This window comes from Notolepis coatsorum (assembly GCF_963971535.1).
Source record: "Notolepis coatsorum genome assembly, chromosome: 15".
Lineage (NCBI taxonomy): Eukaryota > Metazoa > Chordata > Actinopteri > Aulopiformes > Paralepididae > Notolepis > Notolepis coatsorum.
The window spans coordinates 50,908,580-50,934,980 of record NC_140179.1 but is presented as its reverse complement, the minus strand read 5'-3'; the positions used below and the strand labels follow the sequence as shown (position 1 = coordinate 50,934,980).

At 41.9% G+C, this 26,401-nt stretch overlaps 1 protein-coding gene across 1 annotated transcript in view; it reads left to right on the top strand.

Annotated features, from left to right (window-relative positions):
• Nucleotides 1-26,401, top strand: part of plce1 (phospholipase C, epsilon 1) — a 228,888-nt gene that overhangs the window by 194,488 nt on the left and 7,999 nt on the right. Inside the window, 6 exon segments of the mRNA XM_084331001.1 lie at nucleotides 665-802; nucleotides 2,272-2,565; nucleotides 22,351-22,514; nucleotides 22,725-22,992; nucleotides 24,364-24,482; nucleotides 25,757-25,888. Of these exon segments, the coding sequence (XP_084187127.1) occupies nucleotides 665-802; nucleotides 2,272-2,565; nucleotides 22,351-22,514; nucleotides 22,725-22,992; nucleotides 24,364-24,482; nucleotides 25,757-25,888 (1,115 nt within the window).

Sequence of the window (26,401 nt, the reverse complement as noted above, 5' to 3'; positions counted from 1 at the left end):
AGAGAGAGAGAGAGAGAGAGAGAGAGAGAGAGAGAGAGAGAAGAACAACAACGGAGCAAGTGAGAGAAAGATGGGAGAGAGAGGAGGAGGAAGGGAGAGCGATACGGGGTAATAGATAAGGAGATAACGGTATTAAAGTACACAGAGGGATGACTAGCAGCAATAAATGGATGTCTTAATGAGAATCAGGTGCAGCGCTGCCTTCAGGCTCAGACCCCCTGAGAGACACAGACACACCAGTCATTATGAAGGAAGGGGAGAGAATGATGCCCCAATAACCTCATCTCACATACACTCCTCTCTCTCTCCCTCTGTCTCTCTCTTTCTTTCTATCTCCTGCTGCCTCTTGGTCTGTTTCTCTCTCTCTTCTCTATCTGCCTCTCTCTGTGTTTTTCCGCCTCTCTTTGTGTCTATCTGTCTGTCCCTCGTCTCTCTCTCTCTCTCTCTCTCTCTCTCTCTCTCTCTCTCTCTCTCTCTCTCTCAATTCAATTTAAAATGAGCCTTATTGACATGAATTAAGCAGTAATGAATGTTGGCCAAGCATATTATTGCAAAAGATGCAGATAATAAATCACAATAATATCTCTCTCCTTTGTCCTCACGTATCCGTTCTCTGTCCTGTGTGTGTGTGTGTGTGTGTGTGTGTGCGTGTGTGTGTGTCCAGGCCTGTCCACTGTGTCTCCAGCAGGGTCCGTCCGGGGGAAGGATAGAGGAAAGTGCAGGAAGTCCATATTTGGCACGGCTCCAGCTCGCAACAGCACCCCGGGAGAGAGTGCCACTCAGAGCAGGAACACAGGGAGGGGTAAGCAGGGGCACTGTGGAGGGGGGGGGGGACAGAGAGACGGAGAGAGAGGGACATAGAGTAAAGGTGGGAGAGAGAAAGAAATAGAGAGAGAGAGATTGAGAGCTTCAATCACTGAACTCACTCCGCCTTTATTTGGGACAGGCGTCTAATTGCTTTTGCACAAAATACTTCCTCAGCAAAGATGGGAAATATCAAATAGTTTATTTGAACCAGTATGAATATTACTTGTATGCAGGGCTTGACATTAACTTTTTGGCTCACCAGCCACTGTGGCTAGTGGTTTTCCAAAGTCACTAGTCACTCAGCATTTTCACCAGCCAAAAATTCCCACGCTTGCGCCCCCCTCCCAAAAAGTAATGAATATAGGTAATTGGACAATGTAACTGCATGCCTTTGTTTGGACATACGATTGAACAGAAACATCTAAAATAACATCTAATCCAAAATGTCAGTAGTGTGGTGTGTGCTAAAATAACATCTAATGGCAAATGGGAGGGGAGTCAAAGGTCAAGGTTTCCTGACCTCCACGTGGGTAGGCAGGCGCGCAATAGAGTGCGGGTAAATGGCAGGTGTAACTATGACTCTCTAAGGTAGCCAAAGGGGGGCAACTGTGATTTTGGGTGGGCTCCCATGGCCGCCCCCTTTCGTGGATCGACGTGAGATTTCTCCCGGGAAATGTGCGAGCTCCCACGCGTGCACCCGTATTCCGATCCCCGCGAAAATATTCACGGGGGTAGACCTCGTCGGTTCTATAACTTCCCAATACCCTTCCATCAGCGAAAACGTTGGGAAAAAGGTTTTGCGTAACGTGGAATGATTTGGGTGATTTTGCGCAAGCTCCCATGCGCGCGCCCGTGCGCAGATCGACGTGAGATTTCACCTGGGGGTAGAACTCGGTGGGTGGCACAATTTTCGAATGCATTTCCATCAGCGAAAAAGTCGGGAAAAGGTCGGGCGCGACTTGGCCGATTTTGTGCGAGCTCCCACGCGCGTGCCCGTATTCCGTTCCATGCAGAAATATTCACGGGGATAGATGTCCTCGTGGGACACAATTTCCTAATGCATTGTCCCGTGGGAATATGCCCCCCTGCGGCGATATTAATTGAGGTGCGGATTCGCGGTGATGGGGAAATGAAAAAAGGTCACCCGCCAAAGTGGCTGGTAAGAGTTACACGCCACTGCCGAATTCTACCCACATTTGGCGGGTGGCGGGTGTTAATGTCAAGCCCTGCCTGTATGATATGTACCGGGCCGCACCCCGCCTTTATTTGGAACACGCAGCTATTTGGGACTCTGCTTTTATTAGTAGTTTTACGGTATTTAATAATATATGGTGGGTATACAAGAAAATGCCTCCTCAATACACCGTTCACAACAAAGTCTGTAGACTATCTGTGAGTAACCGTGTCATGATTTCTGGGGAAGAGAGTTTTTCAAATGTATTTCCCCCCCCTCCCTCCCTCTAGGTGGCGCCGAGCGTCTGAGCTGGGAGGAGCAGCAGCAGACGTCTCCGATCCTCAGCGCCCCCACCTCCCTCAGCGCCATCATCCGCACGCCCAAGTGTTACCACATCTCGTCCGTCAACGAGAACGCCGCCAAGCGCCTGTGTCACCGCTACTCGCAGAAGCTCATCCAGCACACGGTGTGTCAGCTGCTCCGGACCTACCCAGCACCCACCAGGATAGACTCCGCCAACCCCAACCCGCTCCCCTTCTGGCTGCACGGCATCCAGCTGGTGGCGCTCAACTACCAGACCGATGGTGAGGTGGTGACCCCAGACAGGGGTCCAGGGAGCTAGGGGGACGGGGGCACCAATAATGTTTCCCCCAGATCCAGCGCTGCCTGAATTACTTCAGTACTCAGGGTTGATTGATTGATTGAAAACGTTATTAACAGGGGTGGGGGGGGGGAAACTGTACAACTGTGCAAGCAAAACTGTACATTGGAATATTGACGAAACCATACTTGGTTCCAAGTACATTGGAGGGGGTTGGGTTAGGACATTTACAGGGGCCAGTTTCGAATTGCAGTCTCCTGTAGGTCAGTGTTTCTCAACTGGTGGGTCGCGACCCAAAAGTGGGCCGCGGGGCCATGTGTGTGTAAAAAAAAAATTTATTGTTTTAATTTTTTATTTTTTTATATCATTTTTTATTTGCACTACCTATCTTTGTGAAAGTGGCCTCCTCAGCTCTGGTCCAGCTGAAGACAAATCAGAGGAACAGATTGGACATTGAGCATGACCTCAGAGTTGCTTTGTCTACCATCACCCCAGACTTTAAGGGCGTTTTCACACCTAGCTCGTTTGGAGCTGTTATTCCGGAACCTGGAGCGTTTACCCCTTATTTCGGTTCAGTTGGGCATATGTGAACACAGCAATTACATTCTGTTGCGGAACAAAACAAGCGGACCGAGACCACCTGGAGAGGGTGGTCTCGGCGCAGTTCCAACCGACTCGTACGCTGTGAGAATGCAATCGATTTAACAAACCGACACAATTAATAATAATAATACGTCGTGGGTCAACGTGGAGCAGCGATGAGGTACACTGCGTCGTTGATATCAGTCAGCCGCGCGCAGGAGAGAGGAGCCGGGGTCTCTGTAGTGACAGCAGCAGCACCGTGCGGGACACTCACCGAGAGAATGAATGTGGACTGTTCCATCGGGGAGCTTCGGTGGTAATGTGAGTGGCTACAGACCGCTGCACTTAAATATAAACATTAGTCTACCTGGAGACTCAATGAGGTAATTGTAGATGTCGCCATAAGACGCTTCTGGCCATTTAGTGGGATCATTGTTTCATTATCCTGGTCGGCTGAAAGGACACTGGCCACCGAAGCTCCCCCCTCTGATGGAACAGTCCACATTCATTCGAGCGTCATCTCGCGTCTCCAGACTCTGTGGGCAATCTGCGCATGTGCATGGGTAATAATAGGTGCTTTAAAATGGGCTTTTTCGCTGCCGATTTAGTTCTGATCGATTAGGAATGGCTCGCGCCGTGTTCAGGAGATTGAGGCGCATAAAAGACTATTCGATCATGTCTCTAGCACCCCCACAGCCGTATCTGCAACCACTTACATCACGGCTCTCATCCACATTCATTCATTTGCTCCCCCGCTCTCTCCTCCCCGATTTCAATGTAACGCGGAGATTCAGGGTTGGGGGGGGGGGGGGGGGCACACCCCAAAATCTGACCAATGAGTGATAGTTTGCTCGCGCGTGCGTTTGTTTTGGTCCGTGTGAACACAGCCGTGTGAACACAAACGAACTAAGAATCAAGTGCAACAATTGTATCATAATAGTCCCTGAATCGGAACAAAGCAAACGAACTACAGGTGTGAAAACACCCTAAGACTCTTGTCAGGAGCAAACAACATCCCCAGTTATCCCATTAGTTCCCTGGGATGTTAAGCTAAGAAGTCTGCTAAGAAGGATATATTATTTATTATTGTTATTATTATTTTATTTCATTGTGTTTTTAGCCCTAGTTGTACTTTTGTTGCAACCCCAGTTATCCCATTAGTTCCCCCAAACTTACTGTAGGTCTGTTATGTTAAGCTAAGAAGTCTGCTAAGAAGCATAATTATTTATTATTATTATTATTATTATCATTTTATTTCATTGTGTTTTTAGCCCTAGTTGCACTTTTGTTGCAACCCCAGTTATCCCATTAGTTCCCCCAAACTTAGGTATGTTATGTTAAGCTAAGAAATCTGCTAAGAAGCATATTATTTATTATTATTTTATTTCATTGTGTTTTTAGCCCTAGTTGCACTTTTGTTGCAACCCTAGTTATCCCATTAGTTCCCCCAAACTTACTGTAGGTCTGTTATGTTAAGCTAAGAAGTCTGCTAAGAAGCATAATTATTTATTATTATTATTATTATTATTATTATTATTATTATTATTATTATTATTATTATTATTATTATTATTATTATTATTATTATTTTATTTCATTGGGTTTTTAGCCCTAGTTGCACTTTTGTTGCAACCCCAGTTATCCCATTAGTTCCCCCAAACTTACTGTAGGTCTGTTATGTTAACACTTTGGGTGCCGGGAAACGCTTAAACACGTCATTCCCGGCCATGCTCAAGTTGCCGAAGACGCTTTACAGCGTCTTTGATATCAATATTTCAAAAATCTGGGATCGGATTCATATGTCCCCTCCGCTGGCCTGAGATCCACCAGGAGGACCCACTGAGCTCTCTGGCGGTTCAGGAGCGCCATCTGGTGGCCGATCGGCGCAATCGCTTAACAGGAAGTGCCATAGAGGTTGTGCTGGACGGCCGTATTACTTCCGGGCACTCGCTATAGGTCCCGGCATTCTAGCTCGTCACAATACACAGCGATTGATTGCCAATAACTCGATAAACAACATGATTTGGACGTATATACCATTATACAAGCTGGAGATGGACCGGGTAAATCTACATCCCATAATGATAAAATTTCTACTCTACGATGATCGCCTAACGGCGCGCGGAGACTGGGGTGAGTTTTAGCGTGTAAAGTTACCGTCTTCGATACTAACTGCTATTATCAACATTTGACCCACATTAGATGATTGGTATAACGCTGCCCACGGAATTATAAACGCCCCCTAGCCCATCCGGTCAACATCAGATGACGTGTAGTAACTTCTAGAAGTACGTATAGTTGGAATTTTTTATATCGCGCTGATTGCCATAAAACTGTATTGCATCATCAATATAATGTATTTGGGGCTATAGATCACGTTCTGGAGAAAGCTGCAGAAAGAGATGAAAACATACTTATACATTAGACCATACTTTACTATGAATATGTGAATGAAAAAGTTTAACGTTGCTACACAATGAACAATACATATAGGACTTTGAATGGGCCCTAATAATGGCAATGTAGCAATAGAATTTAAAAAGTTATAGCCCTGCAAAGAAGGGGACTTTCTCTATAGACAAATAGAGCCGGCAACCTACGGTTGATAATGAATTTAACCCATGGCAGCCAAAGTGTTAAGCTAAGAAGTCTGCTAAGAAGCATAATTATTTATTATTTATTATTATTATTATTATTATTATTATTATTATTATTATTATTATTATTATTATTATTATTATTATTATTATTATTATTATTATTATTATTATATATTTTGGGTTTTTAGCCATAGTTGCACTTTTATTGCAACCCCAGTTATCCCATTAGTTCCCCCAAACGTAGGTCTGTTATGTTAAGCTAAGAAATCTGCTAAGCATAATTATTTATTATTATTTGATTTCATTGTTTTTTTTTAGCAATAGTTGCACTTTTGTTGCACTTTTTTGTGTTTATTTCATGTTTTGAAAGATTGCGTATTACTGATTTTTTTTTTTACATAAATCATAGTGGTTCAAAATTTTGGGTCGCGACTTAATGACTAAGGAAAATGTTGGGTCCCGAGGCTAGACCAGTTGAGAACCACTGCTGTAGGTGTTCTTTGAGAGTGGTTTTGAAAGTGGGTACAGTAGTGATTCACATTCCTTTACAGCTTTGGGTAGGGCGTTCCACATTGATGTGGCATAATTACGAAACATGTTTAGTCCCTTGTTTGAGCCGAATCTGGGTTTAACATGATTTGTGGAGCTCCCTCTGGTGTTGTGATCGTGGTATTCACTGACCTTTGGGAAGTATTTTGACATGTACATGGGTACCTTAGTCGTGTAGTGTATCTTGTAGACCAGGCCCATTGCAAGTTGCTGTACTCTGTCGTCTACTCTAAGCCATCCTAGGTTGTCAAAGTGGGCAGGGGTGAGGTAGGTTCTAGGAGTAAGGTCAAGCAGTAGTCTGACCAGTTTGTTTTGAGATGTTTGTAATTTTGTTTTTAGCACCTTTGAGGTGCTTTGGTACCATGAGGTGCAAGCATAGTCGTAGTACCCTTGAATGAGTGCTCCTGCCAGAGTCTTCAGGGTATTCTTGTTTACCAGAGAGGAGATCCGGTACAAGAATCAAGTTCGTTGGTTGACTTTTTGTATTACATTGGATGCCATTTTGTCACAGGAAAGATTTGCCTCTAGGATGGAACCTAGGTATGTAATTTCATCTTTCCTTGTGACAATATTGTCACCCACTGTAACTGAGAAGCCGTCGGTCTTGCTGAGTTTGTTATTTGAACCGAAGAGAATGGACTCTGTTTTGCCCAGGTGTTTGTTATCTGCATAGCCATATGCAGATTTTGCCTAGTTCAGAGCTGAGGGTTTTTTCAACCTGTAACTTGTTCTTGTCAGAGACCAGCAGGGCTGCGTCGTCCGCGAACAGTAGCGGTCCTAGTATGCTTCCTTGTGGAACACCACAGCTTGTCAATCAGAATGGTGTGATTGACAGTGTCAAAGGCCTTTTGTAGGTCCAGCATGACCATGCCGCAGTATTTGACCGCGTCCACCTCTTGTTTGATGTGGTCGTTTAAATAGAGAAGGCATGTGTCAGTGGAGTGGGATGTTCTGAAGCCAGATTGGAATTTGTAGATTCGATTCTTTTTCGCAAGGTACTTTTCGACCTGTTCGTATACTATTTTTTCCATGACTTTCGAGATGGAGGTAAGGATAAAAACAGGGCGGTAGTTGCCTGGGTCTAATTTGCTGCCCTTTTTGTGCAGGGGTGTTACTCTCGCAATTTTGAAGTCCTTGGAGACGTGTCCCTGTTTTATGGAGAGGTTTATTATGTGTGTGATGCAGGCACGTGCACACATAGAGCCCAAGGGGTGCTTGAGCACCTGCCCTTTTGAGCCCCATAAAAAATAGCCCTTTTTGAAAAAAATAAATCTTTTTTTTACCGTTACACATATAGACTGCCCTTCCAACTGAAAAATGTCAGGATAGAATCAAAATATTAGGTAAAGAGAGAGAGATGCCCCATATTCCATTGCAGTTTGCTGCACGGCCTCCTCAGTGTGCCTCTCCGCGGACCTATATATTTTATGCATAGCGTGGGTGGTGATGATGATAGAAACCGCTGTGGCGCATACAGTTGAATGCTGGTATTACACTCATTGAGGGACATGAAGAAGTCAAGTCCGATGGGATTTGGGAATCTCAAATACAAATCGGTTTTGGAATAAAAAATGCATTTATATTAACACTATGATCGCCGTGAACAAGTTTTCACGTCATTCCGAGCCATGCTCATTCTGCCGAAGACGCCGTAACTCGTCTTTGATGTCAATATTTCAAAAATCTGTCATCGAAATCATATTTCCTTTCCGGAGCCCTGAGACACAGTGCAAAGCTCCACTCAACTCTCTAGCGGTTCAAGAGCGCCATCTGGTGGCCGATCGGCAGATCGCCAGCCGGAAATTAACCTTTGAACCGGTAGTGCTCATCCATATGTGGTCCGGGTACTCGCTATCGTTAGAGAGACTCCGTATTGACACAGTGAACATCGATCGGTGCAAATAACTCGAAAAAACAACATGATTTGGACGTATATACTATTATACAACCTGGAAATGGATCGGGCATTTCTCCATCCCATAATAGAAAATATTCTGTTCCACGCTCATCTGCCAGCGGCGCGAGGAAGCCACGGTAAGATTCAGCGTTATTTTCTAACGTCTTCTATACTAACTGATCTGATGAACATATGACCCACTCTGGATGAATCATCTAACACTGCCCACGGAATTATAAACGATCCCCCGCCCATCCGGTCATCATCAGATGATGCGTAGAAACTTCTAGAACCACGTCCAGTTGAAACTTTTTATCTCGCACAGATTCCTACCAAACTGTATTTGATCATCAATATAATGCATTTAGGGCTATAAATCACGTTCTGAAGAAAGCTGCAGAAAACGATAAAAACATACTTATACTTTAGACCATATTTTAGTATGAATATGTGAATGAAAAAGTTTAACGTTGCTACACCCTGAACAATACATATAGGACATTGAATGGGCCATAATAATGGCAATTTAGCAATAGAATTTAAAAAGTTATAGCCCTGCAAAGAAGGGGAACTTCTCCATAGACAAATAGAGCTGGCGAGGGATGGTAAATTATGAATTTAACCCATGGCGATTAAAGTGTTAAACAATACAGAATATACAGCACTTCTTGGGGTCTGTAGGGTAAGCACTTATTCCCTCCCCCCTGAACATTTATGGAGATGTATGGGCCTTTTAAGTCAGTGATAAAAGTGTCTTTCAAGGATAAGTGAGCTCCTGCACTGATTATTATAGTTCAATATTCAATATTTGATCACCAAAAAAACCCAAAAAGCATAAAAAGCATAAACCCTCATCTGTACCTCATCTGTTGTTACCAATTCCAGTTTGAAGTCGTCTTTGTGGACCCCTAGGTTTTTGTAGTATGCTACTATGTGTTCTACCCCATAATGCCCTGAGTGGGAGGGTAGTTTGTTTACCAGTGTTGTGGCTATGTTTGTGAAGAAAATGTTTAAGTAATTGGCTACATCCAGCTTGTCTGTGATGAGCGTGTTGTCCGTCTTTATGTTTATGTTTGAGAATCTGGTTTTAAGTTTTTTACTGCAGCCTAGTTGATTATTGAGTAATTTCCAAAGTTCACATGGTTTGTTTTTGTTTTCCTCAGTTTTGTCATTGATGACATTTTTTTTGGCAGTTTTGATCATGGAGTTTACGTAATTTCTTAGTCTGTTTCTTTCCAGTTTGAGTTCAGTCACGTGGGCTTGGAGTTCACTGCTCGTGCTTTTGGTAAGCTTTGACTGACTTTTACGAAACTCGTATTTTTTGTCTCTGGTTTTCATAGCGGCCAATATTTCGGACTGCATCCACGGCTCAGCGCGATTTTTTACCCTGGTGGTTCTTAAGGGGGCCATGTCGTTTAGTATTGTTGAAAATTTGGTTTTGAAACCAAGCCATGTTTCTTCAACCAGTGTACCATTGAGCTCATCTGATCAGTCCAGGCTCTCCAGTTCATTTAAAGGCCTCGCTAGAGTAGGTTTTGAGGTCTCTAGATGTGACTGTTTTGTGACAGCCAGCCTTTTGTTTTAGCTTTTTGCGGGTACAGAATATCATATAATGATCACTTAACCCGCATGCTATAACCCCTTTATTGGAGATCTTGGACTTGTCAGAGGCCAGGATGAGGTCAATGGTTGTCTGAGTTGATTCACATACACGTGTGGGTTGGGTGATCAGCTGGCTGAGGCCGTGCAGATCACAAAACCTATTGAAGGATTTGAAGACGGGTGCATCTTTTTGTTGCATATCCGTGTTCCAATCCCCAATAAGAATATTTTCTGCATCCTCAGCTCCAGCTAAGCACACATCCAGCATATCATAAACGCCATTTTGATCTGGCGGTCTGTAAATTGTGCCGACTAAAACAGATTTAGCCCTTTCAAATAGAATTTCCATCCACCCATACAGTTTCAATAGCCTCATGATCTAGGTCAGTACGGTTAATGAATGTGGTGTCCTTATGAATGTACATGCAGACACCACCTCCATACTTGTTTCTATCATTACGAACTATTGAATAATTCTCCAACTCTATTTCAGGGTCTGTTATTGATGAATCCAGTTTAGTTTCAGAAAAACATAGAATGTTTACCTTACCACTAATAAACCGTTGTCTTATTTCTGCCAGCTTATGTCTTAGGCTGTTTACGTTTAGATGGAAAATATGTAGTCCATTTTTGTTTGATGTGCTGTCGATGTCCTCGAGTTCAAGGTAGCATTCTTCGTCTGTGGGGAGGGGGGGTGGGGGTGATTCTTTATCCTGTCCTGGTTATAATTCCGTCTCGATTGCCGGGTGGCGAAATTCCGTGGGAGGGGGCAGGGGGCTGTGTTGATTCCATCACGCCGGCTACCTGTGGTGATTATGTCTCGCTGACCCGGGTGGCTTTCTGAGGGGGAAGGGCAGAGTTGATTAGCCCCGGTTCCTTCTCTCTCGTCTCGTCCTTCCGGCGGCGTCGGATGTGTTGTATGCTCCGGCGTCGGGTGGGATGTATGCACCAGTAGCCATCGTTGCATCCTGTAGTGCCAGACCCAGTCGTTGCGTCTGAGTTCGCGTCCTGATGGGGGTCCTGACGTGGCTGGGTCCGGGGTTTAGCTGCACGTCTCCTGAAAGTAGCAGGATAAGGGACAAAAAGGTCCTTCTGTCCATTCTGCCAGTCGGGGGCCTGTTCTTTTTTTCCGAATTAGCCGCTAATGTTGCGTGAATTGTCGCTGTCCCAATGGCCAGGTGCTTATGCTCTGTGCCGTTTTGGAAATGGAAGTCGCTGTGGATCTCCTTTTCCGTGTTTATTCTTCTCTCCTCTTCTGTCTGGTTGAGCTTCATCATAGAGTAAGTAAACTTTATTTGTATAGTAAACTTTATTTGTATAGCACATTTCACAGATAAAATCACAAAGTGCTTCACAGAAGTAAAACATAGCAACAGTTACATAGAGATGAACGCACTACACATAAAACAATTCTGACACATCGTAAGCATAGGCATAACACAAGTAAATTAAATAACTAAAAATGAGTGCAACATAAATGTCAGTCCTAAAAACAAAACAACAATTATAAATAAATAAACAAAGTATACAACCAGGAATTAATTAAAAGCCTGTCTGAATAAAAACGTTTTCAACTGTTCCTTAAAAGTGGATAGGGAGTCAAGTGAACGCATAGAAAGGGGGAGGGTGTTCCAAAGGGTAGGGGCCATAAATTGGAAGGACCGGTCACCGTTTGTTATTAACCGGGTCCGTGGGACAACCAGGAGATTTTGGTGGGAGGACCTAAGTGCACGACTGGGGGAGTAGGGGGCGGGGCACAGTACATTTAAAATGTACACAGGGGATTTACCTTGGAGGGCTTTAAAAGTTAAAACAAGAATTTTTAAATGGACACGATAATTAATAGGGAGCCAATGTAGAGTGGATAAAATGGGGTGATGTGGGCACGCCTACTTGTCCCAGTTAAAAGCCTTGCCGCTGCATTTTGAATGATTTGCAAGCGGTTTAGCACAGATTTATCCAGACAGGTACAAATTTAATTGCAATAGTCCAGGCATGATGAAATAAAAGCATGGATGATAATTTCCATTTCAGCTCTAGAAACAACAAATCTTAATTTGGCAATGTTTCTGAGCTGATAAAAACATGACCGTGTGAGCTGGTTGACATGGCTGTTAAAAGACAGTCATCAAAAATTACACCTAAGTTCCTCACATGAGGTTTGACACACTGACCTAAAGGTCCAATACAATTTTTTATAATGGGGATGATGTGGTCGGGAGCAATAATGAGGGCTTCTGTCTTACTTGCATTAAGCTGAAGGAAATTATCAGCCATCCAGCTCTTGATGGCATCGATGCATTCATTAATAATACAAAAACTATTACACTCACTGGGCTTAAAAGAACAATACAATTGGATGTCATCCACATAAAATCTATAAAATATTCCATTAAAGCGTTTAATAATCTGGTTTAGGGGAAACATATATAGGGAGAACAGCATTGGCCCTAGCACAGAACCCTGCGGAACCCCACAGGACAGTGGGGTAGAGTCTGACATGAACTGACCCACTGACACAGAAAAGCTTCTATCAGCTAGGTAAGATGAGAACCATCTCAGTGCCGACCCAGAGATCCCAAACACATCATTGAGCCTATGCACCATAACCACATGATCAACCGTGTCAAAGGCTGCGCTGAGGTCCAATAAAACTAATAGTGTGTGTTTACCTTTATCGTAAAAGGAATAAGGGTTTTATCTTAAAAAACCATCTAATCTAACTTACTCTGCGTTGTGTTTCTCTATTACACCTTAAAACCTATTTACTGATAAAACCAACATGGTTTGTAGGACGGCAGCGAAGCAGGAGAATGAAGAGGATTCTATTTCTCAGATTTGTTTTAATTCAAAGTCAAGAAGTGAACAACAATGAATTTGGTTCAAATGAGTATACTGTGCAATAATATTGATGTACCAAACACTATGCCGTTTGTCATCAACACTAGACTAAGAAGGTAGATTAAAATAATAATAATCTTCGTCGTTGAGTTGTTGATTTTCTTTGTTGTCTGATGACAACAAAAGGATTCTTTTCTCGTTTCAAAGAGCTTCTTCTTCGTCTCCCGCTTGCCGTCCTCTTCCAGGGGGGTGGTGTGTGTCTCGTATCGGTGTGTCTCTTTTCTTGTGATTCCCACACCCCCCTTTTATCAATGAGGGAGAAATCTCGGCGTGACGTCACCAAGTGACATCACACATATGGTCTCATCCAATCGCAAACTTTCACTGTTGGTATTTGAAAGTGGGTGGTTTCCAAACAGACCAACTGACTTACGCCTTTTTTAAAGTCAGAGAGTTGAATAGCCTAAACTAAACTTAATACCTTTTAGTATTTAAGCTTCAAGATATATCTAGTTGATTTGTGATTGATTTTCTAAACACAGACATATTACTTTTAACTAGTAGAATCTTTATATGAGATGAGAATCACCGTCTGTTACCATCAAGCCCAGTTTCATAGTTTTATAATTATTCTTTTAGCTTAGATCTATATCTATTTTAAACAGCTATTACTCAGCACGTTGGGTATTCTTCCAGTTTGGTTTATATAAAAGGCTTGATTGTAACCTCGATGACTCTCTGTCATAAACACAGCATATTTCATATCATTACGTCCAAGATTCTTAGCACAACATAACAGTAATATTTGCAGTTTATTTCACATTAATTGTAAGCATATTATCAATTCAAATGAATCCAAGTTCCTTAAAAGATCGTTCCTCCTATATACCACTCAGACCAGTTTGTCTGCCTTCTGTGTCACCAGGCAGCTGGGTAAGAGATAACAACTACATGAGATGTGGTCATCTTTTGTTTAACCCTTTTGGCCACCACCCTGTAAATAGTTTCTGTTGACCTTTCATTGTCTCAGTACTCACATTCCAAGTCGCTTCACACACACCCTATCCTGGGAGCAGCCTTGATCACATCCTGTTCCCAGTATACTTTATGGTCCCTATGATTTATCATTAACTTTTATTAAACTAAAAGTGTATTAGTCCTTTTGCCCATAGTGAAGCTTACTTTATTTAACTGACTATCTATTTGTAGAAATACCTATTCTTTGCATCAAAGATCTGTTCTTCTGTAACTTATAGCTGCCTCCAACTTGGCCTTTTGGTTGACTAATGGGACAGCTGTTTTCTGACCAAATCCTATGTACTTAAAACCTTTTCTCCTAGGAACATTTTCCAGTACATTTTAGGAGCTATATTTACCAAATGATACGACACCATCATCTGCAGCCATTACAGTCATTGGTAACCTTAAGAAGGGCTGTTTCGGTGGAATGAAATTTCCGAAAGCCTGATTGGAATGGGTCATGCAGATTATGGGTTTCTAGAACCATGAGAAGCTGCCATGAGAGTAGAGCAGGGGTGGCCAACCAGTCAGAGACTAAGAGCCACAAAAAAATGACTGTGGTACCACAAAGAGCCACACCATATACTAGCGTTTCTCAACCTTTTTTTTCAGTCACGACACCCTTCATGTGTTTATAGGTCTCACCCTCTGGCCTCTGAAGTTGCTAATGTCTTTTTTATTTGGGCCTCACAGGGTTAAAAGTACCCTGTGAGACCCACGGTTGCAAAATTACAAAATCACTTTTAGCCATTTAAAAAAATAATGTTTATTTAAAAAATGTTAAAGGGGAACTATTTTACTATTTCTTTCACTATTTGGGCACTTTTACACAATTCCTGTGAGTCTATGGAACACCTAGGTTTTTTTCAAAAAAAATGCATTGTTTTGTATTTCTAATCAAGTACTAAAAACCGCATTTTTCTACCTCAAGATCTTAAGCCGTTTTGAGGCTGGGCTCCAACCACTGTGTGGCCTGGTGCCAACTGCCACATCAACTGCCACATTATTATGCAGCTGAGAAATCTCTGACATCACAGATATGCACATTTTCAGATGACTCAGTTCAGTGAGGGTGAATATTGTGAGAGGAGAATTGGAAGAATTCGCCAATATGAGAATTAGAGACATATATCCTATTAATATAAGTCCACATAGCTAAGAAACAATGGTAAACACTGAAAAAAGCCATTTATAAGATAGTTCCCCTTTAAGCACATGTATAGTCAATTGGTCCTGTTGTTCAGCCTCACAATGCTATTTGATAGTAAATGTGTTTATATGTCCCACCCTCTGGCCTCTGAAGTTGCTAATTTCTTTTTAATTTGGGCCTCACAGGGTTAACCTCTTAAGCCCGAGATATACAGTAAAAGTGTATATTTTCAGCATTATGTTTGTTTACCAATTATTTTAACTGTTATTAGTGAAATATAAGATTATAGAAATCTCAGGGCATTGAGTCGGAAACCGGCGCATATTGACAGGAGGAAGTGGCACAGCCAAAAGTGAGTGTAGTCTTTTGAAGGAAGAGACTCAGGGCTTTCAAATTTCGAAAAACTACCCTACCCAGCTCACACCAGCCCCTGTCAATCATCTGACTTCTGGATTTACTTTTTAATTTCTCTTATTTTTTGGGATTATCTCCCACAAACCTGAACGTTATTGCCATAAAACAGAACGCAGTTAGTTTCTCTACCTTTCTGTGAACGTCTTGCAAAAAACGGTGTTGCAATATGATGAAGAATGGTGGAGAAATTTACATTATAAAAAAGATGGCAGAATTCAGTACTGTATCTACAAAACCTTCTGTTTAATCATCTTCCCTTTATTCATTTGCTTAGATTTTTCAGGTCTGGTCAATTTTAGCATGGTGTTATTTACAGTCAAAGATAATTTTTTTTTTAAATAGAATTGATATTCTCCTTTGGTTCATTACAATTTACTCAAGCCTAGTAACAGACACACTATTTCTGACACTGATCCATATAATGTCCCTACATGTAGATTCAGATACCAAGAACATGCAAATGGACCATTTAAAAAAAAATTGTAAATGTTTATTCTACGTCCTTATGGAATGAGTGACATAAAAAAAAAAAAAGTAAATTTTTTTTTTTTTTTTTTTTTTTTTTTTATTATTATTTTTATTTTTATTTTTATGGATGGAAGAGCCGCACATTGACGGGCAAAGAGCCGCATGCGGCTCGCGAGCCGCGGGTTGGCCACCCCTGGAGTAGAGGTACGAATCCGTTATCCAAAACATAACGAGGAGAAAATGTGCGCAAAATCTCTTTTGTTTGCTGTATTGACGAGGGCTCCGAGAGCTCAAAAGTTTGCGACCGTTCATGGCTGTGCCGGATGGTAACAGGTTTGCACAAGGTCCTTGAAGTGCTTAAAATGTTAGATTTTTGACAACAAAAAAAGTCAAAGCCTGGAATTCCTTGAAAACAGCCAATTTTTTAACAAGGTGCATTTGCATTGAAAGTTTTGTTCATCCATGATAAAAATTTCTGAATCAAGAAAATAATATTTTTTTATTTAAAGTAACTAATTGTCGGAAAGTGGTTTTAAGCCATAAATATTGGATCCGATTTTCTTTCTATAAAAAACAGCATTTAAAAGTGAATTGTATCCCTTTAAATGCCCTTTAAAAATGAAAAACGTTCCTTGGAAAAGTACTTGAAAGTCCTTGAATTTCATTTTGCAATGTATGTGGGAACCCTGAGTACTTGTTTATAGGGAAATAAATTTTTAGAACGCATCTAAAAATACTATACTAAAAACCTGATGTTAAATACTTAAGTATAGAGTCTTGTATGGAGAGAATCTCCCCAATACTAAAACCTGATATTAAAGACTTTATTAACACTTTGATTACCACTGGTGAACATGGTAAAACCCCATTAAATGCCAGCACCCACTTCAATGATAGCGTTGTGAATGCATAATCTCTGTCTTAAATTATGTGTCTAATCTTCCCGTCGCTTATCAATGACTTGTTTGCAGTCAACATTGTCGAAACGGATTGTTTTTTTAATCGGTTCATTTCCGTTTTATAGCATTTTGAAAAGCCCTCGTTTTTCAGGAAAATATATAGATTCCGTGATAAACGGCATTTACTGGAATATTCTGGCATACACAAAAACGTTGTAATTTTTCTGCCTATTTATGAATCGTTTTCAAATAAACGCTAGATTATCGATAGTATATGTGTACTTATGCACGCTATAGAAGCGGGCTGAAATATCGATTCTCTCATTTCCTGATCAGCGCGCACACACAGACACACACACACACACACACACATATGGGACACGTTGATATATCTGTGAAAAAAGCTCCGATTACCCCAAGACTGGTCAAATCAATTCCTTACCTCAGATCAGATGTTATCCAAAAAGATTATTCCAATTCCTGATCGCCATTCCAAATATCGATCGCGTTTATTGATTCAGCGTTGGGTGCTGGAAATACATAATCCACGCATTTCTGAGAGCCGGCGATCACTTGGTCTCTTCGGCTTGGCTTGACGGAAAAGTAAAATGAGGAAACTGCCCCCCCCCCCCCTTCATCAGTCTAAACTAATGGGGTGCAGTTACACAGGGAGAGACGATAGGGGGCGGTATCTTCCCAATTGAGCTCAGAGAGACTCTGCAAAACTAAGTTTGGTCCAAACTGTGTTGGCAGTGAAAAAAAATTCTGCATCCCTACTGTAAACACACATTTATACAGTACATCTCTGGAAGGCCTTAATGCAAGTTGATGTGTTTTTCCATTGCTCAGAGCCAATTCAGTTCTCTCTCTCTCTCTCTCTCTTCCCCCCCCCCCCCCCCCCCCCAAACAGAGAGCAGAAGAATTTGAGATAAAGCTTGGGAAAACAATGAGAGTTTCTGAGGGAGTCGAGTGTCTTGTCTGTGTGTTGATTCTCGTGAACTCCGGTCAGATAAGGATAGCTGCTAGAGGGGCAGTGCTCTCGCATCCAAATAACCACTTCTCTTATAGGGATGTTCAGAGACGTGGACGCCTATATCCATGCTCTTCTTCATACCTCAAGAGAGAATAGTATCTTTTTTACAATTTATATTAATGATATTGTTTCTTCTTCGTATGGATGTCATGCCCATTTGTATGCTGATGACACAATTGTGTACTTTATTGCAGATTCTGTACAGTTGGCCATTGAGAAATTGCAACTTTTCTTTTATGCTCTACAGGATGCCCTTGCTAGTCTTAAATTGGTTCTTAATGCTAGTAAGACAAAGTTTATGTTGTTTTCAAGAGCAAGAAATATTAACTTTGATGATGTGAGGATATCTACTGTCAGTGGCTCTTGTATAGAGAGAGTCACTGAGTATAAATATTTTGGCCTGTGGCTTGACGAGAAATTTACATTTAAGTTCCATGTGGACAATCTTGCCTGCGACAGAAAATTGGTTTCCTGTACAGAAACAGATATCATTTTCCTCTATTTAGTAGAAAAAGAATAGTTGAATCAGTCTTCTTATCAGTTTTGGACTATGGTGATGTAATTTATAGGCATGCTGCGGCATCAACTTTTAAACCTCTGGATTCTGCATATCACTCGGCTCTCAGATGTATTACTGGTGACCCATATGATACTCACCATTGTGTTCTGTATGATAGGGTGGGTTGGCCTTCTCTTGCAGAAAGGCGCAACAAACACTGGTATTTATTTATTTTTAAAGCCCTTATTGGTAAACAACCTGTTTATATCTCTTCACTGTTAGATTGGAATATTGGAACCTATTCAACTCGATCGAATGACTGGATGGTTCTTAGGGTTCCTCAAGTTTGTTCTGAGCTAGGGAAGTCAGCCTTTTCCTTTGATCCCTCTAACTCATGGGATGTCCTTCAACTCTCTGAAATTGGAGGTTCTCCCTTCCCTTGGAATGTTTGTATGATTTAGTGATGCACCGATGTGAAAATTGTGGCCGATACCGATAACCGATATTAATATTGCTGTTCTGGCCGATACCGATATTTACCGATGTCGATATCTCTGTATAGAAAACACTTTTTTATGATAATCAAATAAAGAGCTATTTTCCAAAACGCATAATTTTTTTACTTTTGTAACTTATTTTCAGAAATGACTGATATTTTGAAACTATTTAAGGCCAAAACATGTAAAAAGAAAAAAAAAGATAATTTGTTTTTTTATTTATTTTTTTAATATCGGCCCTATCTTGATATCGGACCGATACCGATGTGTAAAAAAACTGCCATATCGGCCGATATTATATCGGCGGCCGATATATCGTGCATCACTAGTATGATTTCAGACCATTGTGTGACTACCTGTAACTGTTTTACTTTTAGTTGATCTTTTTAAATTATTTTGAAACGTTTTAAATTTTTTACTCTGGTGTTTAAATTTCTGTGAATATTGTTTTTATTATGTACTGTTTACATTTTGTACAATTGTCGTTTCTGTAAATGAGGGAAACCTCAGATGCTTACAATTTGAAATAAAGGTTGAAATGAAAAAAATAAGTATTAACACTTTGGTTGCCTAAGGTTAAATTAATGATATACCATAGATTGCCAGCGCTATTTGTCTATGGAGAAAGTCCCCTTCTTTGCAGGGCTATAACTTTTTAAATTCTATTGCTACATTGCCATTATTAGGGCCCATTCAAAGTCCTATATGTATTGTTCATTGTGTAGCAACGTTAAACTTTTTCATTCACATATTCATAGTAAAGTATGGTCTAATGTATAAGTATGTTTTCATCTCTTTCTGCAGCTTTCTCCAGAACGTGATATATAGCCCCAAATGCATTATATTGATGATGAAATACAGTTTGATGGCAATCAGCGCGATATAAAAAATTCCAACTAGACGTACTTCTAGAAGTTACTACACGTCATCTGATGTTGACCGGATGGGCGAGGGGGCGTTTATAATTCCGTGGGCAGCGTTATACCAATCATCTAATGTGGGTCAAATGTTGATAATATCAGTTATTATCGAAGACGGTAACGTTACACGCTGAAACTCACCCCAGTCTCCGCGCGCCGTTGGGCGATCATCGTCGAGTAGACATTTTATCATTATGGGATATATTATTACCCGGTCCATCTCCAGCTTGTATAATGGTATATACGTCCAAATCATGTTGTTTATCGAGTTATTGGCAATCGATCGCTATGTAGAGTGACGAGCTAGAGTCACGGGACATGTACCGAGTGGCCGGAAGCAATACGGACGTCTAGCAAAACCTCTAGTGCGCTTCCTGTTAAGCGCTTGCGCCGATCGGCCACCAGATGGCGCTCCTGAACCGCCAGAGAGCTCAGTGGGTCCTGCTGGTGGATCTCAGGCCAGCGGAGGGACATTATGAATCCGATCGCAGATTTTTGAAATATTGATATAAAGACGACGTACAGCGTCCCCCGGCAACTTTAGCATGGCCAGCAAAGACGTCTAAAGACGGCTCCCGGCACCCAAAGTGTTAATAAAGAAACTGAGATGTTTACCCTTAAACCACTCCTCTAACTCTTAAGCCACTCCTCTAACCCTTAAGCCATGCCCCATAAGCCACTCCTCTAACTCTTAAGCCACTCCTCTATATCTTAAGCCACACCTCTAACTCTTAAGCCACTCCTCTAACTCTTAAACCACTCCTCTAACTCTTAAGCCACTCCTCTATATCTTAAGCCACTCCTCTATATCTTAAGCCACTCCTCTAACTCTTAAGCCACTCCTCTAACTCTTAAGCCACTCCTCTAACTCTTAAGCCACTCCTCTATATCTTAAGCCACACCTCTATATCTTAAGCCACACCTCTATATCTTAAGCCACACCTCTAACTCTTACTCCACTGGTTCCCCTGACGTCTCCCTTCACTCTCATCTCTCTATGCTCTCTCTCTATATGCTCTCTCTCTCTCCCCCACTCCCTCCCTCCTGACTAAGTGTGTGTTGTCTGGCTTGTCTCAGTGAGGTCTAGTAATTTTATTTTTCTCTTTCTCTCTCTGTCTCTCTACCCCCCCTCTGTCTAGTTATATAAGTATAGCTGTTAGAACACTGGTCTCTACATCAGCTGTACTACATCACTCTTCTCCTTCTGTTTTACCAGCTGTTCATTCTCTCTTTTATGTTCTATTCCATCTACCTTTTGTTTTATTATCTAATATGTTTTAATTCACTGCTCTGCTAAAATACTCTCTCTGTCTCTCTTTCTCACTTGCTCGCTCACTCACTCACTCACTCACTCACTCACTCACTCACTCACTCACTCACTCACTTACTCACTCACTCACTCACTCACTCACTCACTCACTCACTCACCTACTCACTCACTCACTCACTCACTCACTCACTCACTCACTCACTCACTCACTCACTCACTCACTCACTCACTCACTCACTCACTCACTCACTCACTCACTCACCTACTCACTCGCTCACTCACTCACCTACTCACTCGCTCACTCACTCACTCACTCATCTACTCACTCACTCACTCACTCACTGACTCACTCACTGACTTACTCACTCACTCACTCACTCACTCACTCACTCACTCACTCACTCACTCACTCACTCACTCACTCACTCACTCACTCACTCACTCACTCACTCACTCCCTCCTCTCCCTCTCTTTCTAACGGCCCCCCCTTCTAAGCTGTCGGTAGAGTTGAACTCAAGCCTCAGTTATTATTCTCTTCTAAGCAGTACAGTTTAACTCAAGCCTCAGTCCTTATTCTCTTCTAAGCAGTACAGTTTAACTCAAGCCTCAGTCCTTATTCTCTTCTAAGCAGTACAGTTTAACTCAAGCCTCAGTCCTTATTCTCTTCTAAGCAGTACAGTTTAACTCAAGCCTCAGTCCTTATTCTCTTCTAAGCAGTACAGTTTAACTCAAGCCTCAGTCCTTATTCTCTTCTAAGCAGTACAGTTTAACTCAAGCCTCAGTCCTTATTCTCTTCTAAGCAGTACAGTTTAACTCAAGCCTCAGTCCTTATTCTCTTCTAAGCAGTACAGTTTAACTCAAGCCTCAGTCCTTATTCTCTTCTAAGCAGTACAGTTTAACTCAAGCCTCAGTCCTTATTCTCTTCTAAGCAGTACAGTTTAACTCAAGCCTCAGTCATTATTCTCTTCTAAGCAGTACAGTTTAACTCAAGCCTCAGTCCTTATTCTCTTCTAAGCTGCCAGTACAGTTGAACTCGAACCTCAGTCATAATTATCTTCTAAGCTGCCAGTAGAGTTTAACTCAAGCCTCAGTCATTATTCTCTTCTAAACTGCCAGTAGCTACAGTTGAACTGAATCAATTAACCAATCAATCCATTAACCAATCAATTATGTACCATATTTGGCTGGTAGAGGTTGTGTTGTACATTTCCTTCCCTTATTATTATTAATTTATAATAATTCTGTGCTTAATATTATTGACTCGTCATGTTTTGAAGGTGTGAGAAAAGTAGGCATCCTGGGATTGTGGGGTGGGTGGGTAGGAGATCTTGGGTGGGGAGGGCGGTTTAACTGGTAGGATGGGGGAGGGCAGGTGTGTTGTGGGTGTATATGTTTAATTTTCTTTTCATTGTTTATAAAGTGTACATTCCATTTTTTATATATATATAAATAGATTCATAAAAAAAAATTATGTGGTGAGAAATCCAGTCAAGTCACTGAAGGTTTCTCCCCTCTGCTTCCTTCCAGACCTGCCCATGCAACTCAACACAGCGCTGTTCGAGGCTAATGGTGGCTGTGGCTACGTCCTCAAACCCCCGGTGTTGTGGGACCGCACCTGTCCTCTGTACCAGCAACTCTGTCCTCTGGACCGGGACGTGGAGAGCTTGAGTCCTGTCGTCTACTCCCTCACGGTGAGGACAACACGCCACCATTTACTCCCTCTACCCCCCCTCCACCCTCCACCTCCCCTCCCTCTAACCCCCCTCCCTCCTCCACCCTCCACCTCCCCTCCCTCTACCCCCCCTCCCTCCTCCACCTCCCCTCCTTCTTTTGCACAAAATCTAAAAGAGCGCTTGTGTATTAAATCCCCTACGCGTCATGCCCGGCCCTCTCCCTCCCAGGTGGTGTCGGGGCAGAACGTGTGCCCGGGGAACAGCACTGGGACGGGCAGCCCGTGCATTGAGCTGGACATACTGGGCATGCCCGTCGACTGCTGCCACTTCCGCACCAAGCCCATCCACCGCAACACCCTCAACCCCATGTGGAACGAGCACTTCCTGTTCACGGTTCACTTTGAAGACGTGTGCTTTGTCAGGATTGCCGTGGTGGAGAACAACAGCTCCCAGACCACTGCTCAGAGAACCCTGCCTCTGAAGGCCCTCAAGCCAGGTACAGTAGGTCCCTCTGAAGGCCCTCAAGCCAGGTACAGTAGGTCCCTCTGAAGGCCCTCAGGCCAGGTACAGTAGGTCCCTCTGAAGGCCCTCAGGCCAGGTACAGTAGGTCCCTCTGAAGGCCCTCAAGCCAGGTACAGTAGGTCCCTCTGAAGGCCCTCAAGCCAGGTACAGTAGGTCCCTCTGATAGACCAGATCAGGTACAGTAGGTCCCTCTGATAGACCAGATCAGGTACAGTAGGTCCCTCTGATAGACCAGATCAGGTACAGTAGGTCCCTCTGATAGACCAGATCAGGTACAGTAGGTCCCTCTGATAGACCAGATCAGGTACAGTAGGTCCCTCTGATAGACCAGATCAGGTACAGTAGGTCCCTCTGATAGACCAGATCAGGTACAGTAGGTCCCTCTGATAGACCAGGTCAGGTACAGTAGGTCCCTCTGATAGACCAGATCAGGTACAGTAGGTCCATCTGATAGACCAGGTCAGGTACAGTATGTCTATTAGACCTCTAGTAGACACAGGTACAGTAGGTCCCTCTGATAGACCAGATCAGGTACAGTAGGTTCCTCTAGTACAGTGGTTCTCAAACTACGGGCCGCGACCCAAAGTGGGGTTGTGGGTAGGTGACAGTTGCGCATTGGCAACATATTTTGGCTAAATATGTCTTGTTTTATAAATGTGTATTGATAACATAGTGCTGTAATACAATTTTCTAATAAATATGCATGATCAAGTTTTGTTTTTGATTTGATTTTGATATTGATATTCCTTAATTCCACGTTGAAATTACGTGATACATTAAGTGTGGAGTCGCCCAAACAGGTACAGTATGTATCTCTAGTAGACACAGGTACAGTAGTTTCCTCTAGTACAGCGGTTCTCAAACTACGGGTCACGAACCAAAGTGGGGTCATGGATAGGTGACAGTGGGGTCGCGCAAGTAAAAACATTAAAAAAAAAAATATATATATCTATTTTGGCCAAATATCCCTAGTTTTATAAATGTGTATTGATAACATAGTGCTGTAATAAAGTTTTCTAATAAATATGCATGATCAATTTCAACGTGTGCTTTTATTTTGATATTCCTTAATTCCACGTTGAAATTACGCGATACATTAAGTGTGGGGTCGCCAAAGAAAATTCTAAATAAAATGGGGTTGTGTTATAAAAAAGTTTGAGAACCCCTGCTCTAGTAGACACACGCCAGGTACTTTAGGCTCTAAGGATGCCCTCTCATACTTGATTAGTCGGTCCAGTTTTAGTTGACCCAATACTTGGTTGATTTAACTACAGTATGTAACATACCATTAGGCTACTAGAACAGCTTAAGTGTAACTACAGTGTAATTATTTCCCGTGTTTCAGGTTACAGACACGTCCAGTTGAGGACACGGCACAACGAGCCCATGGAGGTGTCCAGTCTGTTCATCTACAGTCGCAGGACAGATGAATGTCCAGCAGGCGGCGCTATGTCTGCATCCACAGTAAGACGCATCACTGTGACCTCACAAAACATAATAAATTCCTATTTTATTTTTTACTTATAATTGTACTATATTCTATTGTGCTATATTTAATTTAGTTTATATCCCATATCATTTTATTCAACCTCTTATTTACAGTTGTACAGCCCTGGCCTATAATTTATTTCATAATTATTATATTATTATATTGTGCTTAACTTAGCTCATAATTCATTTTATTTTACTCCCTCTTTATTGTATTATCTGTCTGTTAATGTCTGTCCGCTAATGTCGCACGGTTAACGATCAAAGCAAATTCCTTGTATGTGAAAACTACTTGGCAATAAAGACCTTTCTGATTCTGATTCTGATATGCTAATTAAGACAAAGTGTCCAATAGGATAAAATGACGAAGTGATGACATTTTTATATAACTGTCAAAGGTCAACTTCAATGTGACGACATAATGTTCTGTTTGGCTGTTATTCAACGCCATATATTGTGACCATAATATTTCACATTTATTGGCGGCAGACAACCACAAGACGGTTGTGATGAAAATACCAGGCCTCTCATTCATTTCTTTACAACCGTCTTTGTTACAAGGAGAATGAGCTAGCTAAGCTAAGTTTTATTATTATTTTTAATTTGGGAATATCCCCACCAAGTTCATAAACCAGAAGTTCCAAAAAAAATTAAAACAATGGTGAGAAGTGGGCGGGGCTAATGCAGTGAATTGCCTTTTTTGGAAGATAAGATAAGATATTCCTTTATTGATCCCCTTGGGGAAATTCAGGCAGCATGGGGGTGGGGTGGGGGGGGGGTAGTAAAAAAGCAGTGTAAACAATATAACAAATCAATATAATTAACTCTGGACATGTGCATATGGGCAACAAGGTGCGAGATGAGGGTATGTATGTCCTCTGTTATATTTGCCCTACAATAAATAGTTACAATATATAATCTAATAATCTAAATGTAATCTAATATATAATCTAAAAAAAACTAAATGCTAAATATATGCAATATATAATCTAATAATCTAAATCTAATCTAATATATAATCTAAAAATTATAAATGCATATTCCATACTACTGTATCTCATGCATGACCTCTGACCTGTGTGTGTGTGTGTGTGTGTGTGTGTGTGTGTGTGTGTGTGTGTGTGTGTGTGTGTGTGTGTGTGTGTGTGTGTGTGTGTGTGTGTGTGTGTGTGTGTGTGTGTGTGTGTGTGTGTGTGTGTGTGTGTGTGTGTGTGTGTGTGTGTGTGGTGTGTGTGTGTGTGTGTGTGTAGTTGTTCGGCTCAGAAGAGCGCAGGGCAGCACAGCAGTTACACAGAGTGACGGTACACGGAGCCCCAGGACCAGAACCCTTCACTGTGCTGAGTGTCAACCAGCAGACCACTGCTAAGCAACTGCTGGATATGGTGAGTAACACACACACACACACACATAGGATGTACACACATGCATAAACAGCACAGACACATTTATGCATACATACGAGTAGGCTGGCAAGCAGACGCACATACATGCATTGCACACACACACAGATGTGTGTCACAAACAAACATGTACAGTATGTACTCTCTATCTACGCTATCTATTTATCTGTCTATCTGTATCTTTTTATCTATCTACCTAGTACCTACCTATCTGTGTATCTATCTATCTTTTTATCTATACCTACCTATCTGTGTCTGCCTATCTATCTATCTTTTTATATATCTACCTACCTGTGTCTGTCTGTCTATCTGTGTATCTATCTTTTTATCTATCTATCTATCTACGTGTGTGTGTGTGTGTGTGTGTGTGTGTGTGTGTGTGTGTGTGTGTGTGTGTGTGTGTGTGTGTGTGTGTGTGTGTGTGTGTGTGTGTGTGTGTGTGTGTGTGTGTGTGTGTGTGTGTGTGTGTGTGTGTGTGTGTGTGTGTGTGTGTGT